Source organism: Sphaeramia orbicularis, chromosome 7, assembly GCF_902148855.1.
Source record: "Sphaeramia orbicularis chromosome 7, fSphaOr1.1, whole genome shotgun sequence".
Lineage (NCBI taxonomy): Eukaryota > Metazoa > Chordata > Actinopteri > Kurtiformes > Apogonidae > Sphaeramia > Sphaeramia orbicularis.
In genome coordinates this window covers 41,153,256-41,171,813 of record NC_043963.1, presented here as the reverse complement: position 1 = coordinate 41,171,813, position 18,558 = coordinate 41,153,256, and the positions used below count along the sequence as shown (strand labels likewise).

Sequence of the window (18,558 nt, the reverse complement as noted above, 5' to 3'; positions counted from 1 at the left end):
AATTATATATATTTTTAGAGTAAATACATGAAAATATTTACATTTACAAAGGGAAAAGTTTAGAGTCGTCATTATTTCTATGTTATTATGATCGTATTTTACTGGATCCTGCCCACTTGAGGTTGAATTGGTCTGAATGTGGAACCTGAACTAAAAGGATTGTTCATATCTTAGTGTAATTTTTGCATTTCACAAATTCATCCCAAGGGCCGGACTGGACCCTTTGGCGGGCCGGATTTGGCCCCCAGGCCGCATGTTTGACACCTGTGGAGTAGAGGTTAAAAGTTAGTGTATTGCTAAAAGGTGAGAAGTGCAATGGAAACAGATTTGGTGACTAATTCCAATGAGAGAGCAAAAAAACACAGGGAAAGGCTATTGGTTCAAATGAAATCTGTGCAGACATGTGCACTGACTTCCTCTGTAACTGTACCTTTACTTCAGGCTTTTACTCACACTGAATCTGTGTTCTTCGGACCTTAAATGTATGAAAAGTTGAGACTCCAGGTAATAACATAACTGTCAAAACGACTGCAGAATTCAGGCCCGATGACAATGACAGTAACAGTTTGGCCAGTAGCTGATGCTTTTGCTGCTGTTATTACCTCCGCCAAGTGAAACTGCAGACGTTATGTTTTCATAGGGGTTTGTCTGTCTGTTTGTTTGTCTGTCAGCAAGATAACTCAAAAAAGTTATGGATGGATTTTCGGGGGGGGGGGGGGGGGGGGGGGGGGGCTGATTTTGAAGAAATTTTCAGGAAATGTTGATTCTGGCACAAGGAATAAATGATAAAATTTTGGTGGTGATGGTGGTGTAGTGGTGGTGGTGGTGGTGGGGCGACTTATCTGCCTTGGTGGAGGTCTGCGCTCTCCGAATGCTCTTCTAGTTTCTATTTGTATTTATTTTACTTGCCTTCTTTATGTGCCACAAAAATAAACTCAATCATCAAATATCAAATATATGAACTAGAAAAGCACTTGGAGAGCGCAGACCTCCGCCAAGTTAGATCAGTCCCCACCATCCCCCAATCACCACCAAAATTTAATCATTTGTTCCTTGTGCCAGTATCAACATTTCCTGAAAATGTCATCAAAATCCATCCATAACTTTTTGAGTTATCTTGCTAACAGACAAACAGACAAACCCCAATGAAAACATAACCTCCTTAGTGGAGGTAAAAAAACTAATACAGCAGAACAGATATATAGCCTTCCAGCTACCATCAATGAAATGACATCTTACATACTGATACTGACATTGACCTGTATCTGCAAATATCAGCTGATACTAATGGTGATCAAAACTGTAGAGTCACAATTTTGGCTTTGGAGTAGAAGAGGAATGACTGCAAAAACTGTGACAGAAAAATGTAGCACCATAGCTACCTAATCTTTGTTTCTAACTAAAAGCATCGCAATTTTACTAATAAAATATAAATGAAGTCAAGTAAACAAATAGGGTAGAAGACGCACTAAAGAGAAACAATTACAGTTAGATGTTGGTGGTAATGCTCCACCAGAATACAATTAGACATTAAAAGAAGAATCAGTTCCAGGAGCTCCAACACGAACATCATAAGTCAACGTGTACATTTTGTAAATTTACTGAAAGTCTCAAAGTTTTTCTAATGGTCATTGGAATATCTGTGATCGACAAACAAACCATGTCAGTCAAAACCCGAGGAAGTATATAACCTGAATCCAGACACGTGGGTCTGGTCTGGTGTGTGCCTTTTTTTAAGACAAAACTTTACCCGAAACTTACATCTTGTTACATTTTTTTTATTGCATTGCTATGATTCTTGTGGTATTAAAGGCTTTTTGTGTTTTTAACATTTTTTTTTCACATCTTTTTGTATCTTTTCACTTCATTACATTGTTTTTGTTGTTATTTCTTTTACATTTTCATGTTATTATCTATGTAAGGAAATTCAGTCTGTATTTTACCCATCCGATTACACACAGTACCTAGCATTAGCAATTAGCATGAGCACATAACACATTTTAGGAGCAATGAACTTGTATCTGACTAGAAACACTGCACTTTTACATCAGTTTGTGCCAACATTATTAAAACCTTATTTAAAGTTCATAAAGGTTGAAGGTTAACTCACTTTATTATCCACGTAGGGAAATTTATCATTTATCATAACACATACTGCCTAATGTTACCATTAGCAATTAGCTTTACGTTTAGCACATTAGGAGCACTGAGCTTCCAATGAAGGCTCTCGGGCACCAACTCCAGATTTATTTAACCTTTATTTAACCAGGTAAGTTAGTTGAGGATTGATTCTCATTTTCAATAACAACCTGGACAAATAGAGACAAACAACCAATCAGTTTCACGTTCACACCTATGGGCAATTTAGATTAACAAGTTAACCTATTAGAACATGTCTTTAGATGATGGGAGGAAGCAGGAGCACTGGAAAAAATCTAAATCTTAACAAGTGTATTTTTCTCATTTCTAGTCAAAATATCTCATCACACTTAAAATAAGACACAAACACCTTGAGAGTAACTTTTCAGTGAGATATAAGAAATAATCTTTAGACAATAGATCTTGAAAATCTTATTTCAAGAAATCTTATCAAGATAATTTTTAACTTGTTCCATTGGCAGATTTTTTTGCTTGAATTAAGCAAAAAAAATCTTGAATTAAGCAAAAAAAATCTGCCAATACAACAAGTGAAAATTATCTTGCTAAGATTTCTTGAAATAAGATTTTCAAGATCTATTGCAGTGGTTTCCAACCTTTTTTGGCTCGTGACCCCATTTTAACATCACAAATTTCTGGCGAACCCAGATATTGAAAACAGACTTTTTTTTTTGCTAAAATTAATTTGTTTTTGATCACGTAATAGTTTGCTATACTATGTTGCAAATTAACATTAATTTTAGACGACATTTAGTCTATATAATGTATATTATTATGAACGGAGGCAGAAAAGCCAGGTGTAGATTACTGCACAAAGTGAGAATTTTATTTTCCTTGGTCAGGATATGTACAGTCAGTCCAGCATGGATTTACAAGGCTGACAATTAACACTGAACAAACAAGAACTCAAACTATGAATTATGAAAGAGCTGCAGCATCTGAAACTGACCACAATGAACATTTGACAGATAAACAGAACCACAGTGCTTTAGTTTCAGCTTCAGTGTGTGTCATGTCTTTTATGGATTGGGATCGTCTCTGTCAACTCACCATATATATTTTTTATAAGTACTTTTTTTTTTTTTTAAATCAACTACTAGAAATTTCAGGCATTTGAACTCCAGGCGACCCCACATGGGTTGCCTAAGGTTGAAAAACACTGATCTGTTGTCTAAACATAAGTTCTTACATCTCACTGAAAAGTCAATCTTTAGGTGATTATGTCTTATTTCAAGTGTGATGAGATATTTTGACTAGAAATGTGAAAAATACACTTGGCAAGATGTTGATTTTGTCAAGTGACAACCCATGTAAACATGTGGAGAACATGCAAACTCCACACTGAAAGGTCCCTGGTGTTGGACTCAAACTCAGGACCTTCTTTCTGTGAGGCAACAGTGCTGACTGCACCACCGTGCTGCTCCAGATCATTATCAGTACCGTGGTCCTGGGTATTGACAGGAAAATGAACATATATGTACCTATTTTCAAGTATGAGAGCTGGATGGAGCTGATTTCAATGTAAGTCCAGTGAGCAGAGGCCTGTCACTAATGAAAAGACGTATCTATTAAGCTGCCGATCTGACTGTCGGCCAAACCCTGGAGGGTTTATTGAGTCCTGAGCTCCAATCTGGCCTGTAAATACGGAACTTATCTGATCCAGGGTCGAGCCAAGGGTCAGGGGTGTCGCGGGGGGGGGGGTCAGGGTTTGTGAAGACGTCAAACTGTGCTTAGAAAAATGATAAAAGAAGGATATGGGTTTGGGTTACGAACAACACTAGTCGCTTTTCCACTGACCCTCAAATTGCCCAAATATAACTTGTGCATAAAAATTTACCAAATGGAAAAATGACAATTTTGCCAAAAGTCTCATTTTTTTATTAAAAGTTTTTGTGCTGGCAAGAGGTGGTTTTTCAGGTGTAGCGCGAATGGTATATCACGCAAAACTGCAATGGAAAGACCTTTTTTCACAACTAGAGTCAGGTGAATTTAAAAAACGGATGTTGATGTACAGTACATTACAACAAGCGAAGAAGAAGAAACATGTCGCGGTATGTGTGGACACACCAGGAAACCCAATCATTTTTTAATTTAGTACGAGATAGAACGGTAATATATAATAATAATGAATATATCTGTAAATCAACACCATATTTACATTCGTCGCCATGTTTACGGAATGACTTCTTGAGTCATCTCGCGATACTAAATAAACAAATCATCGCATTTGTGATTTAACGGACAAAACGACATTACGCACTTCTGTTTTTTTGACATTTAGTAAATATCGGTAAAGTTTGCGCAGATGTCCAATGGAAAAGTGACTACTGTTTACTGTTTTGTTCCTGATCCTTTGTGGTCAGTGTCAATACTATACATATGCAGATTCTAAACAGAAAGAAATTATCTGGACGGAATAAAGTCTTTTTTTTTCCCTGAGATGATATTTTGTTTAGTTCTCGTACAAATAAAGATAAAATCAGCTGGTTTATGTTTGATGAAAATGTAGTTCCTCGGGCAACATGTGATGAACAGGATGTTCCCCCTCGCTGATTCCAACCAATTGACATTTAGTAAATATCGGTAAAGTTTTGCGCAGATGTCCGATGGAAAAATGACTACTGTTCAGTTCCCATTATCAGCCCAGAGATGCCTGTGGCTGCAGTGGTGCCCCCCCCCCCACCACCACCACCACCCCACACACACACACACACACACACACACACACAACACCCACCCTGAAGAATGTACCACGAGGGACCACCAGCTGCTGCACCCACTGACAAGGGAACGCCCAAAATACCTCCATCAGTGAAATGTGGCATCCACATTCTGTCATGTGTCTTCAACCTCCCACAGAAACACACCCGTTCTATCTACACTCAGACGTTTTATCAAGTACATGTTTCTATTGTCCTCAGGGGGTCATTCATTAGTTCAATTATTAGCTGAAAACTCATTATCTTAGCACGTTCATCTTATTGAAGAACTCAGACTCATCTCAGCTAATTTCTTCTTTTAAATCACAATAAAGAAATGACCAAAAAAAGAAGAGAAGTCCACAAACTCAGACCCTACAGGTTTCTTCATCTACATATTTTACATTATTTTATTGTTAATCTTGTTTGTCGTCACTGCTGTTTTTGTCTCATTATGCTTTTTATATCGTCTTCTTACATTTTTCATTTTGTTTTCTTGTTGCATCTTTTATGTCGTCTTTGTCTTTTTGCGCATTTGACATCTTTTCATCTTATTCCTTTTACGACGTATGACTTTTATGATGGTCTTGTTGCATCTGTTTCATCATTCTTGTCTCCTTTCGTCATTTGATTCCTTTTAGTCTTATGTCGTTTTCCTCTCATCTTTTACTTCATTTTCATTTCATTTGTTTTCCTATATCATCTGTATCATATTTTACACATCTGTTTCCTTCTGTCTTTTCAGTCATTTTCATCTTATATAATCTTTAACACCACTTTTGCTTTTTTTGCTTGCTGGTAGATTGTTTTTGTCTTTTTGGACCTTTAACACCTGACCTATAAAGTCATATAATGGGCCATGTGCAATAACTTGCATTATTTTGCACAGTCTGAATCGCTCTTGCACTTTGTATTACCTTTTTAACATATTTTAATATATTTTTACATCTTTGCACATTTTACTTGTCCTGTGTATATTGATATATACATCTATACTATTTTTTTTACATTTATAATTTTTTTATATTTTCCTCTGTACTGAAAAGTACTGAGCCCAAATTTCATTGAAAATTATATTGTGTATGATTGTGCAATGAAAATAAAGATCTATCTATCTATCTAGCTAGCTAGATAGCTATTAGGGGTGGGAATCTTTTACTATCTCACAATTCGATTTGATTCGATTTTGGGACTCTTCAAATCAATTCTGAATCATAGTAAATGAGAATCACGATTTTCATATGAATCGATTTTTTGGCACACCCCTACTATCTATCTATCTATCTATCTATCTATCTATCTATCTATCTATCTATCTATCTATCTATCTATCTATCTATCTATCTATCTATCTATCTATCTATCTATCTATCTATCTATCTAATTAGAGGTGGGAATCTTTTAGTATCTCACAATTCGATTCGATTCTGATTTGGGGGGCTATGATTCGATTCAAAATTGATTTTCGATTCAAAACGACTTTCGATTCAAAACAATTTGATTCATAATGATTTCTGCTTCAGTCTATAGGTGTGCAAAGGGTCCTCTTAATCTACTTCAGTCTGCTTTGCAAGACAGAATGACATATGCAGACATTAAAATGTCTTTTTCACATTTATTAACTTTTAAACATTTACCCATGCTTGGCAGGAGTTTCCTTAACTCTGGGTGATGCAGCTGACAGTCTGATCTTGTGAAATCTCGTTGTATATGACGCCAGTTAATTGCATTTGGTGTGCTAATACGTACGCATTTTCATCCTTTCGTGTGTTATTTTACACCATTCGATAGCGTGTCAGTGTGCTAGCCGCTAATCACAAATCGCGCTAATCGCTAACCCTTTACCGCTAATTGCACTAGCTGCTAATCGCTAACCGCTAATCCTATCTCATCCATTAGTTTCCTCTTTGTTTTGGTGCTTACCGCGCATGCGTATGTTCCAGAACCGACGGCGTGATGACGTCAGGACATCCTACGTACAAAACGGAGGCAGACTGTCGGCAGATTTGTTTTATTTTTTAAAATCGATTTTGGGACTCTTTAAATCAGTTCTGAATGGCAGTAAATAAGAATCGCAATTTTAATACGAATCAATTTTTTTGGCACACCCCTACTATCTATCTGTCTATCTATTAGGGATGTAATGATTACCGGTATAACGATAAACCGCGGTAAAATTTCCGATGGTTAGTATTACCGTTTAAATTAGAATTATCATGATAACCGTGTTTAATTACCACACTTAGAAAACTAGAAAACTTGGTACGAAAATGGTCAAACAAACTCCTCTGTGACCTGTCCAACTACTGTTTTTCACACTCAAAAAACCACTCAGGAATCGATAAGAGAATTGATAAGGAATTGGATTGGTAAGCAGAATCGACAATCGCATTGATATTGATCAAATCCTATCCGTTCCCACCCCTAATGCAGATACCTGTTATGTCCGTAAAGTTTGTATGTTTGATGTTTACATGTAAATATTAGGGCTGAACAATATGGACAAAATTTCATATCTCGATATTCATGCCAGATATCTCGATATCGATACGACATGATATGACTACAGGTTTGGTGAAAAACAAGCATTTTTCAGAAAAACACAAACGTCATAATACAAAAGAATGTGGAAAGTGCAGTTTTATTTATAAGAACTCACTGCCAGTCATCAACATTAACATAAAGTACAAATAAATGAAATTTGTTGTGACTTCCAGAGCTGTACATGCAGGGCGAGTGCAGGGGAAATCTATATCGTTTATATCATTGCTTTTTCGATATTAATATCTTGAATGTTCATATCTAGATATCGATACAATAATGATATATCTTTCAGCCCTAGTTAATATTTGAATATTTCTGCCACAGAAAGTACATTGTGCCTGTGATTTTATTGTTTTGTTTTTTTTTCTTCAAAATACAACTTGGTTAAATTATTTCAGTGTGTATTAGTACTTTTTGAACATTTTGAGCACATGTCAACAATACCTCGACAACAATGATAACCGTGATAATTTTGGTCACAATAACCGTAATATGAAATTTCCCTATCGTTACATCCCTACTATCTATCTATCTATCTATCTATCTATCTATCTATCTATCTATCTATCTATGCTGTTGTTTTGTCTGTCTGTCTCATTCAGCGTTTTCATCATGATATCATTTTTGTCCACATCACCTGGTCCTACATGTGTCTGAGGTAGGGCTACTCGATTATAGAAAAAAAAAAAAAATCACGATTACTTTAGCAATAATTGAAATCACGATTATTAAAAACAATTATTTGTTAACCTTAAAGTTGTTTATTTTTTTCTTGCAAAACAATGTAAAATATACTCTTTAAACATAAATAAAGCTTTTAACCACTAAAGCAAAGTATGTTCACTTTTGTATGAAACAAAAAAATCTTTGAATGCAAATAAGTGTACTGTAAATTCAAGTATGTTTCCTTTTGTAAATAAATAATGCACTGGAATTAAACTGCTATAGACTTACCATAGAACTGTAGCAATTAAAAAAAAAAAAAAAAAAAAAAAACTCACGTAAAGTGCAAATTATACATTCAAGTATGTTCAATGTAGTATGAAACATAGTAAATTCAGTGGCGTGCCGTGAGGTTTCAGTTAAGGCCTTCTGTATACACAAGCCATCTAGAAAACGTACGTTAGGGTTATACAGGTTAGGGTTAGGTTAATACGGGAGTTGCAGCGTAAAGAGATTCGGAAACTGAAGATTGCATTGCGGACGAAGTTGTTTTTATGTGTTTTAGTTTTTCATAAGATTATGATAACGGTGGCGGTGGTTAAACTTTAAATGGTTAAAAAGGTTTGCTGTGTTACCGGTCGGTGTGGACACAACTACGAAACACTTTTTGCACGTAATGGGTTTTTGCTCTTCATCAAACCCAAAGTGATTCCATACAATTGAATTTGACTTGCCTTTTTTGTTTACCAAGCACTTCTGCTGTGATTCTCCTGCCATTTGTCCAGACCGCTAGGTACAACTTTCCTCTTGGGGTGGACCTGCCGGCTAGCTGACAGCTGTAGCTTAGAGGGGGGCGGGGCAGAGCAGCTCATGGTAGCTTGCGTGCGCGTGAATTAAAACAACTCAAAATTAATAATTGTTTTTTCTCGATTACATAATTTTTGTAATCTAATAATCGAAATCGTAATTGAATTTCGATTAATTGCACAGCCCTAGTCTGAGGTCACGATATTTTGTTCTTCAAAGATGTTTTCTTCCTTGTTTCATCTGCTACGTTACCCACGCAGTAATTCATTAACAACAAAACTCCGCAGGTCATGTCTTTCTTTTTACACAAGCGCACACTTGACTAAATGTCTGTGGGACAAAAGATCTAAAAATACATGTGACATCCTACTTCAGTATGTGGCACCAGGGAGAAAAAAACACCAGAAAGGCTGAGGAGGGATCACTTGGCGTCTGATTTCAAGCACGCTCTCCTTTTATTGTTCCCACTAATTTCCAGTTCTCACACTGTTGAAAGACAAACTACCGAACCTCCAGCGCGCCCGACCTTTGACTCCTATAAATCGTAACGGTCCCGGCGTCGGTGCATGCGTGCCCATAGCGCTTCCACTTTTACGGTAACACAGAAAAAGGCTGGAAAACACAGATTCAGCTGCAACAGAGCATCGCTTTTCAATGAGCAGCTGCAGCTTCAGTCACTCCTCCTCCATGTTTCTGAGTCCGGATGACACCCTAACCACTTCCTGCCCGGTGTTCCACCTAATGACCATAAAAACTCAAAGGCTCCGCATGTAGTCGACCGTGGCAACTGTCCTGAAAACACCCTGGATGTCTCACTCCTCAGGGCAAAAAAAAAAAAAAGCAAATGAATTGTGACAAATTGGACTTTTATACCGCGCCTAATAATTTCTACACTGCTCCCATGCACACTTTTGTTCACCCCCCACCCCCCCCACATGGCACAGCCAAGGGTGGGTAATGTGATATGGTACTTGTGCTGCAGACCCTTGGTAAGCAGATGGTCGGCTATTCAAAAATGTGTGGATGCTGGAACCCTGCAGAAAAGAGGAGAATGAGTTGGAAGGCGAGGCTATGTAACCGCGATGATCTTAACAAAGGCCACATGTAAAGAGCATTTGGCGTTCAGTAAAAACAAGAGGAGAGTCCAGGAGGAACACGGATTTGGAAGAGATGGATATGATCAGTTTGTGAGGTAATGCAGTTATGGGAAAAAAAAAAAAAAAAAAAAGCAGTCCATTTTCCCTTTAGCAGTATTAAACCACGAACACACCCACACACGTCTCATCAGGTGTGAGCGTCACCTGGTCCTCAGCCAGAACACCTGAAACCACAGCACATGATGGGGTCTAAACAACCACCAAACTCTGCATCACAGCAGAACGTCAGCCCTAAAGAACGTAGAACGACCAGAACAGGACGCTCAGGTGTGGTACAGTGAGTCAGAGACAGGATCGAACCACATGGACAACACACTGCACAGGCACAGGAACAACAACGCCCTGGGGATATTAGAACGTAAGATAAAAGAGTCAAACTAGAATAGAACAAACTACAATAGAACAGATAAACTAGAATAGAACAAACTACAATAGAACAGATAAACTAGAATAGAACAAACTAGAACAGAACAGTCAAACAAGAATAGAACAAACGAGAACAGAACAGTCAAACAAGAATAGAACAAACTAGAACAGAACAGTCAAATTAGAACAGAACAGTTAAACTAGAATAGAACAGTCAAACTAGAACAGTTAAAGTAGACTAGAACAAACTAGAATAGAACAGTCAAACTAGAATAGAACAAACTACAATAGAACAGTTAAACTAGTATAGAACAAACTAGAACACAACAGTCAAACTAGAACAGTTAAACTATGACAGACCAATGAAACTATACTAGAACAGTCAAATTATAGCAGTCAAACAGATAATAGAACGTACAAACTACAATACAACAAACAACAATAGAACAGTCGCACTACAATAGAACAGTCGAACTATAATAGAACAGTCAAACTAAATCAGTTAAACTATAATAGAAAAGTTAAACTATAATAGAACAGTCAAACTAGAACAGTTAAACTATAATAGAACAGTCAAACTAGAACAGTTAAACTATAATAGAACAATCAAACTAAAACAGTTAAACTATAATAGAACAGTCAAACTAAAACAGTTCAACTATAATAGAACAGTCAAACTAGAACAGAACAAAGTACACTAGAACAGTCAAATTAGAACAGTTAAACTATAATAGAACAGTCAAACTATAATAGAACAAAGTACACTAGAACAGTCAAACTATAATAGAACAGTCAAACTAGAACAGAACAAAGTACACTAGAACAGTCAAACTAGAACAGTTAAACTATAATAGAACAAAGTACACTAGAACAGTCAAACTAGAACAGTTAAACGATAATAGAACAGTCAAACTATAATAGAACAGTCAAACTAGATCAGAACAAAGTACACTAGAACAGTCAAAATAGAACAGTTAAACTATAATAGAACAGTTAAACTATAATAGAACAAAGTACACTAGAACAGTCAAACTAGAAGAGTTAAACTATAATAGAACAGTCAAACTATAATAGAACAGTCAAACTAGATCAGAACAAAGTACACTAGAACAGTCAAACTAGAACAGTTAAACTATAATAGAACAGTCAAACTATGATAGAAGAGTTAAACTATCATAGAACAGTTAAACTAGAACAGCCAAACTATAATAGAACAGTTAAACTAGAACAGTCAAACTATCATAGAACAGTTAAACTAGAACAGTTAAACAATAATAGAACAGTTAAACTATAATAGAACAGTCAAACTAGAACAGTTAAACTATCATAGAACAGTCAAACTAGAACAGTCAAACTATAATAGAACAGTTATACTGTAATAGAACAGTCAAACTAGAACAGTCAAACTATCATAGAACAGTTAAACTAGAACAGTTAAACAATAATAGAACAGTTAAACTATAATAGAACAGTCAAACTATCATAGAACAGTCAAACTAAAACAGTTAAACCATCATAGAACAGTTAAACTAGAACAGTCAAACTATAATAGAACAGTCAAATTAGGACAGTCAAACTATAATAGAACAGTTAAACTAGAACAGTTAAACAATAATAGAACAGTTAAACTATAATAGAACAGTCAAACTATCATAGAACAGTTAAACTAGAACAGCCAAACTATAATAGAACAGTTAAACTATCATAGAACAGTCAAACTAAAACAGTTAAACTATCATAGAACAGTTAAACTAGAACAGTTAAACAATAATAGAACAGTTAAACTATAATAGAACAGTCAAACTAGAACAGTTAAACTATCATAGAACAGTCAAACTAGAACAGTCAAACTATCATAGAACAGTTAAACTAGAACAGTTAAACAATAATAGAACAGTTAAACTATAATAGAACAGTCAAACTATCATAGAACAGTCAAACTAAAACAGTTAAACCATCATAGAACAGTTAAACTAGAACAGTCAAACTATAATAGAACAGTCAAACTAGGACAGTCAAACTATAATAGAACATTTAAACTAGAACAGTTAAACAATAATAGAACAGTTAAACTATAATAGAACAGTCAAACTATCATAGAACAGTTAAACTAGAACAGCCAAACTATAATAGAACAGTTAAACTATCATAGAACAGTCAAACTAAAACAGTTAAACTATCATAGAACAGTTAAACTAGAACAGTTAAACAATAATAGAACAGTTAAACTATAATAGAACAGTCAAACTAGAACAGTTAAACTATCATAGAACAGTCAAACTAGAACAGTCAAACTATAATAGAACAGTTATACTGTAATAGAACAGTCAAACTAGAACAGTCAAACTATCATAGAACAGTTAAACTAGAACAGTTAAACAATAATAGAACAGTTAAACTATAATAGAACAGTCAAACTATCATAGAACAGTTAAACTAGAACAGTTAAACGATCATAGAAAAGTTAAATTATCATAGAACAGTTAAACTAGAACAGTTAAACGATCATAGAAAAGTTAAATTATCATAGAACAGTTAAACTAGAACAGTTAAACTCTGATAGAACAGTTACACTCTGATAGAACAGTTAAACTTGTCCACCAGAACCATCAGAACCAGAACCAGCAGCAGGTCAACAGGGTATTTGACATTTGGCTCATACACATTCCTCAATCAGCTGACAAAGGAGAGCATGCTCAGTGTGTGTGTGTGTGTGTGTGTGTGTGTGTGTGTGTGTGTGTGTGTGTGTGTGTGTGTGTGTGTGTGTGTGTGTGTGTGTGTGTGTGTGGTCCACAGTAAAGTGTACAGGATGTAAAACCATCCAATCTGTTCGTCTTTCTAAAATGAACACATGTATATATTTGGAGTTTCTGTTCCATCTTCAGTTTTTCCACAGATTTCATAGTTTGCGTGAATATCCACAGTGAAAGTCGTGTTTTTTTCCGTGTTTCAGTCGTTTTAATCAGAGTTTACAGTCAGACTAGATGTGGATAAAGTGGACTTACCTGGTGTCCTGTGGATCATCTGTCCATGTCCTGCACTGGAAAACACTTTACATCCACGCCACGAAGCAGGTCCTGGTTGGAGTGGGTCCCATCCACGCAGGACTGTCCCACTCAGACGCTCCAAAGTGAATTTCAGGAAAGTTGCGGCTTCTGACAGTGTGGAGCTGTGGGTCCAGACAGGGTGTGTGTAGATGTGTGTGTGTTGGAGTGGGTGTTCCTCTTTCAAAATAAAAATAAAAAATAAAAAAAAAGTAAATAAATAAAAATATAAAACCAGTCCAACAGACCCAGCAGAGACGGCGTCTGGTGAGTCTGTGACGCGTGGATCAGAACACCCACGTCCTCCTCCTCTGAATGAGCTCAGTCCGTGGAGTCGGACATCTCCAACCAGCCAACCCACGGACACGGACACGGCGGAAACACGGCCGACCCTCCAAAATAAACTCCGGAAACTCACTCAGTCTTTATCAAATACTTTAATTTTTTTTTTTTTTTTTAACTATAAACATATTTTCTATCGTATCAAATAAAATGAAATAAAAGAGAATAAAATAAAACAAAGTAAAATAAAATAGAATAAAACAAAATAAAAGAAGATAAAGTAAAAGAAAATAAAGTAAAAGAAAACAAAATGAAATAAATGAAACAAAACAAAATAAAGTAAAACAAAATAAAATAAAATGGAGTAAAACAAAATGAAATAAAATAAAGTAAAGTAAAAGAAAAGAAAAGAAAGTAAAATAAAACAAAATGAAATAAATAAAACAAAACAAAATAAAACAAAACAAAGTGAAGTAAAACAAAACGAAATAAAATACAATACAATAAAGTAAAATTAAATAAAATAAAGTAAAAGAAAATAAAATAAAGTAAAATAAAACAAAATAAAATAAATAAAACAAAACAAAATAAAGTAAAACAAAATAAAATAAAGTGAAGTAAAACAAAATGAAATAAAAGAAAGTAAAAGAAAAGAAAGTAAAATAAAACAAAATGAAATAAATAAAACAAAATAAAGTAAAACAAAATACAATAAAATAAAGTAAAACAAAATGAAATAAAATAAAATAAAGTAAAATAAAATAAAACAAAACAAAATGAAATAAATAAAACAAAACAAAATCAAGTAAAACAAAATAAAGTGAAGTAAAACAAAATGAAATAAAATAAAATAGTTTACGTTTGCAGTGCACAGTATCATAATAACAATGCATTATTGTTTGTATTCTGTTTGTATGTTTTAATTGTTTTTTTTTTTTTTTGGGGGGGGGGGGTATGAATAATCAGTTTCACTATAATCGTCCATATTTATAGCTGATGTTGTTCAGTACAGGTGTTAATGTGCACTTTTCTTACCAAATAAACAAATCAATCTATCTATCATCAAGAAATAACATAGAGTACCGTTTGATTGTTCTGTAAAATAAATTAAATCATATTCAAAACTATGATTTTACCATACCAGTCTTCCCCACATTTCAATGTTTTCTTCTGTCAATATTTTATTTTTGCTGTATAATTATAAAAGCCTGTTTAAAAAAAAAAAAAAAAAAAAAAAAAAAAAAAAAAAAAGCAGAATCATCGAATTACACATATCTGTTGACTCAAACTCTGAAAAGATTTAAGACTTCACTTCATTTGACTTTATTTTACTGCCCGTGTTCAGGGTTGAACATAATGATGTGTGACTGCCCTCTGCTGGTCAAACTCTTAAATGACGGTTGAATGAGGGTCCAGTGTCCTACATGTGTCTTCCATTTGTCAAACATTTGTCCCACAGTCAGATTTTACAGGGAATACACTGTAAACAGATTAACCATGGGTTTACATCCAAAAGCATTTTAATGCATAGTTGTTCATTTCATTCCTGGGAAAAATAAAGTATGTGAGACTCACATCTGCCAGGACATTTGTTTCATTTATTTCTGTATATTTGTTGTTTATTCGGTTCATTTTTTTTTTTTTTTTTTTTTTTTTTAATTTATCATATTATTTTATTATATGTTCACTTTTGTGGGTTAGGGTTAGGGTTAGGATTATGGTGCTTAAATTGTTCACTTTCTTCTATATTATTTATTATAGTACCTTTTATTCTTTATTTTGATCATTATGTTCATGTTTTATCAGTTGTTTTCTTCATTTGTTGTTCAATTTGTGGATTAATTCCATTATTTTTTAATCCTTTTGTTCATTTTGTTGATACTTCTGTTTCTGATTATTTTGTTTATATTGTTCTTTTAGTTTATTTTGTTTTTTGTTCATTCTATTTTCCATTTTATCTTATCTTGTCCATTGCACTTTTTAAAATTGTTATTCTATTTTCATTTATTTATTTATTTACTTATTTATTGCGGTGGCCCAAAGGTGCAACAGCCCGAAAAATTATCCATTATGAGAAAAAAAAGAGAATTTTTTGGCCTGTTCTCTCTTTTTTTTCTTATAGTGGATAATTTTTTGGCCTGTTCTACTTTTATTTATTTATTTATTTATTTATTTTTTCTTATAGTGGATAATTTTTTTGGCCTGTTCTCTTGTTTTCTTATTGTGGATAATTTTTTGACCTGTTCTATTTTTACTTTATTTTAATTTTTTTTCTTATAGTGGATAATTTTTTGGCCTGTTCTCTTTTTTTTTTTTTTTTCTTATAGTGGATAATTTTTTGGCCAGTTCTGTTTTTTTTTTTTTTTTTGTTTTTTGTTTTTTTTTCTCACAGTGGATAATTTTTTGGGCTGTTCTCTTTTCTTCTTATAGTGGATAATTTTTCGGTCCGTTCTTTTTTTTTTTTTTTTCTTCTTCTTATAGCAGATAATTTTTCAGCCTGTTCTCTTTTATTTTCTTATTGTAGATAATTTTTTGGCCTGTTCTCTGTTTTTTTTCTTATAGTGGATAATTTTTTGGCCTGTTCTCTTTTTTTCTTACAGTGGATAATTTTTTAGCCTGTTCTCTTTTTTTTCTTATAGTGGATATTTTTTTGGCCTGTTCTATTTTGTATTTTTTTTTTTTTTTTTTTAGTAGATAATTTTTTGGGCTGTTGCACCTTTGGGCCACCATAATTTATTCTTTCATTTATTTATTTATTTATTTTATATAATTTATTTATTTAATTTTTTTCTCCTTATGGTACTTCAGACATAGGGGGGCGTGTCCCGTCCCTCCGCCCCGCCTACCTGCCGCTCTTCCCGTTCACCTGTGCAGGTTGGACTTCCACAGCCGGAAAACCAGTGTCATGGACTCTCCGGTGAAGGACTCTCCCGTTAAACCGGGTTATTACCGGGTGGAGGTCCAGAAAACCACGTGGGATGTTCCGGACAGATACACGGCGCTGCGGTCCGTGGGCTCCGGAGCCTACGGGACAGTCTGGTACGTGGAACCGGGGGGTGGGGGGGGTGGGGGGGTCAGCTCCGACGTTCTTCTCCTTTTTCATGATAGCAAAGACTTACTAATGATGAACAGTGTGTGAATATTCACCGTAAACAAACCGGATCATGTGTGTTCCTGCTAATAATAGGGGAGACCGGGTGTGTTTGTACCACTTTTCCTTTAACTTGATGTGAAGTTTTGAGTGACATCTGTCAAAACTTCTGACAAAATTCACTCCCAGACCTAGTGAGTTTACTGGAAATACACAATGTTCCCACATCCAGTCAGCTGTGAGCATTAGGACAATAAAAAAAAACAAAAAACAGGGATTTATTGAAATAGTTTCAGTAGTTTAAAGGTTATTATCAGTATTTAACTCTTTCATGCATGAATTATGAGAACCATAATCAAGATTTTTTTTTTTTCCTGAGTGTTTTTATTCCTCTTAAGGCATGAAAAAAAAAAATTATAAACCTATTTTTCATGGAGTTACAAAATGTCCACTTAGCTAAAGAAGCAAAGAAATATGTATTTACTAATATACTGCATGAAAATTAGGAAATAAAAACATATTTAATGCTGCTAATCTGATGTTTTATCACATTTTAACATACCTGCATGGAGATAATATGCACAAAAAAAAGAAAAAAAAAAAGAAAAAAAAAACCAATAACAAATAGCATTTTATTTTATTTTATTATTATTATTTTTTTTTACATTCAAACATGTTAGTGCAAATCAGGTTTATCTAGAAGAGCAAATTTACAGTAATGGTATAAATATAGCATATGGGATGATGCATAAGCGTATCTACTATATTGGCTGATATGGAAATCAAACAATAAAATCCATAAATATAGAAGAGAACAGCTTTGAACAGCTGACCACTGTAGTGACCACTATGCATGAAAGGGTTAAAGCAGATTGACATCCAGGGTAGAAAAAAATACATAAATACAAAAACAAAACAAAACAAAAAAAAAAGGTATGTTATGATATGATATGGTGATAGGAACAAAATATGTAGTGGAAATGATCATTTTTGCATTTTATATTTACTGGAAGAAAAAAAAAAAAGGTAATGTGGTTTTGGTGCATGTTACCTTACTCCTTATTTATAATGGCATTTTACCTTTTTTTTTTTTTTTTTTTTTTAAAGTGAATATGTATTTTAGATGTGTGTTCTTTATGTATTTCTGTTAATGAACTAGAATGAAGAAAGTGTTCATAGTTGTGTGGAAGGGGATAATTATGACACTGTTTAAAGTGTGTTCTAACCAACCCCACTCTGTCCGTCTGCTGTTTAGCTGCTGTTTTATCACAGTGGTTTGGAATCAGCGAGGGGGAACATCCTGTTCATCACATGTTGCCTGAGGAACTACATTTTCATCAAACATAAACCAGCTGATTTTATCTTTATTTGTACTAGAACTAAACAAAATATTGTCTCAGGGAAAACAAACAAACAAAAAAGACTGCATTCTGTCCAAATTAGCCCTATCAGCCCGTCCGTGGGCTGAAAAAATTATATTAATATTCATCTACTACAGGGGTGTCAAACTCGTTTTCTTTCAGGGGCCACATTAGGCCAAACTGATCTTAAGTGGGCCGGACCAGTAAAACAATAGTATAATAACCTGTAAATAATGACGATTCCAAATTTTTCCTCTTTGTTTTAGTGCAATCAAAATTAAATTAAAAAAAATATGTACATTTGCAAACTATCCAAACAAAAATGATGTAAATAACCTGAAAAAAAAAAAAATTTTTCTTGAGAAAAATGAGTGCAATTTTAACAAT

General features: G+C 34.3%; 2 protein-coding genes across 2 annotated transcripts in view; one reads left to right on the top strand and one right to left on the bottom strand.

Annotated features, from left to right (window-relative positions):
• The window catches only part of plxnb1a (plexin b1a), a 197,024-nt gene extending 183,247 nt beyond the window's left edge, over positions 1 to 13,777 (bottom strand). Inside the window, exon 1 of the mRNA XM_030139228.1 lies at positions 13,399 to 13,777. The gene's annotated coding sequence lies outside the window, so the exon portion shown is untranslated. The remainder of the gene's footprint in view (positions 1 to 13,398) is intronic.
• A 2,801-nt stretch (positions 13,778 to 16,578) lies between these two features.
• The window catches only part of LOC115422730 (mitogen-activated protein kinase 12), a 39,389-nt gene continuing 37,409 nt past the window's right edge, over positions 16,579 to 18,558 (top strand). The window contains exon 1 of the mRNA XM_030139229.1: positions 16,579 to 16,758. Coding sequence (XP_029995089.1) covers positions 16,625 to 16,758 — 134 coding nt within the window. The 5' untranslated portion in view covers positions 16,579 to 16,624. The remainder of the gene's footprint in view (positions 16,759 to 18,558) is intronic.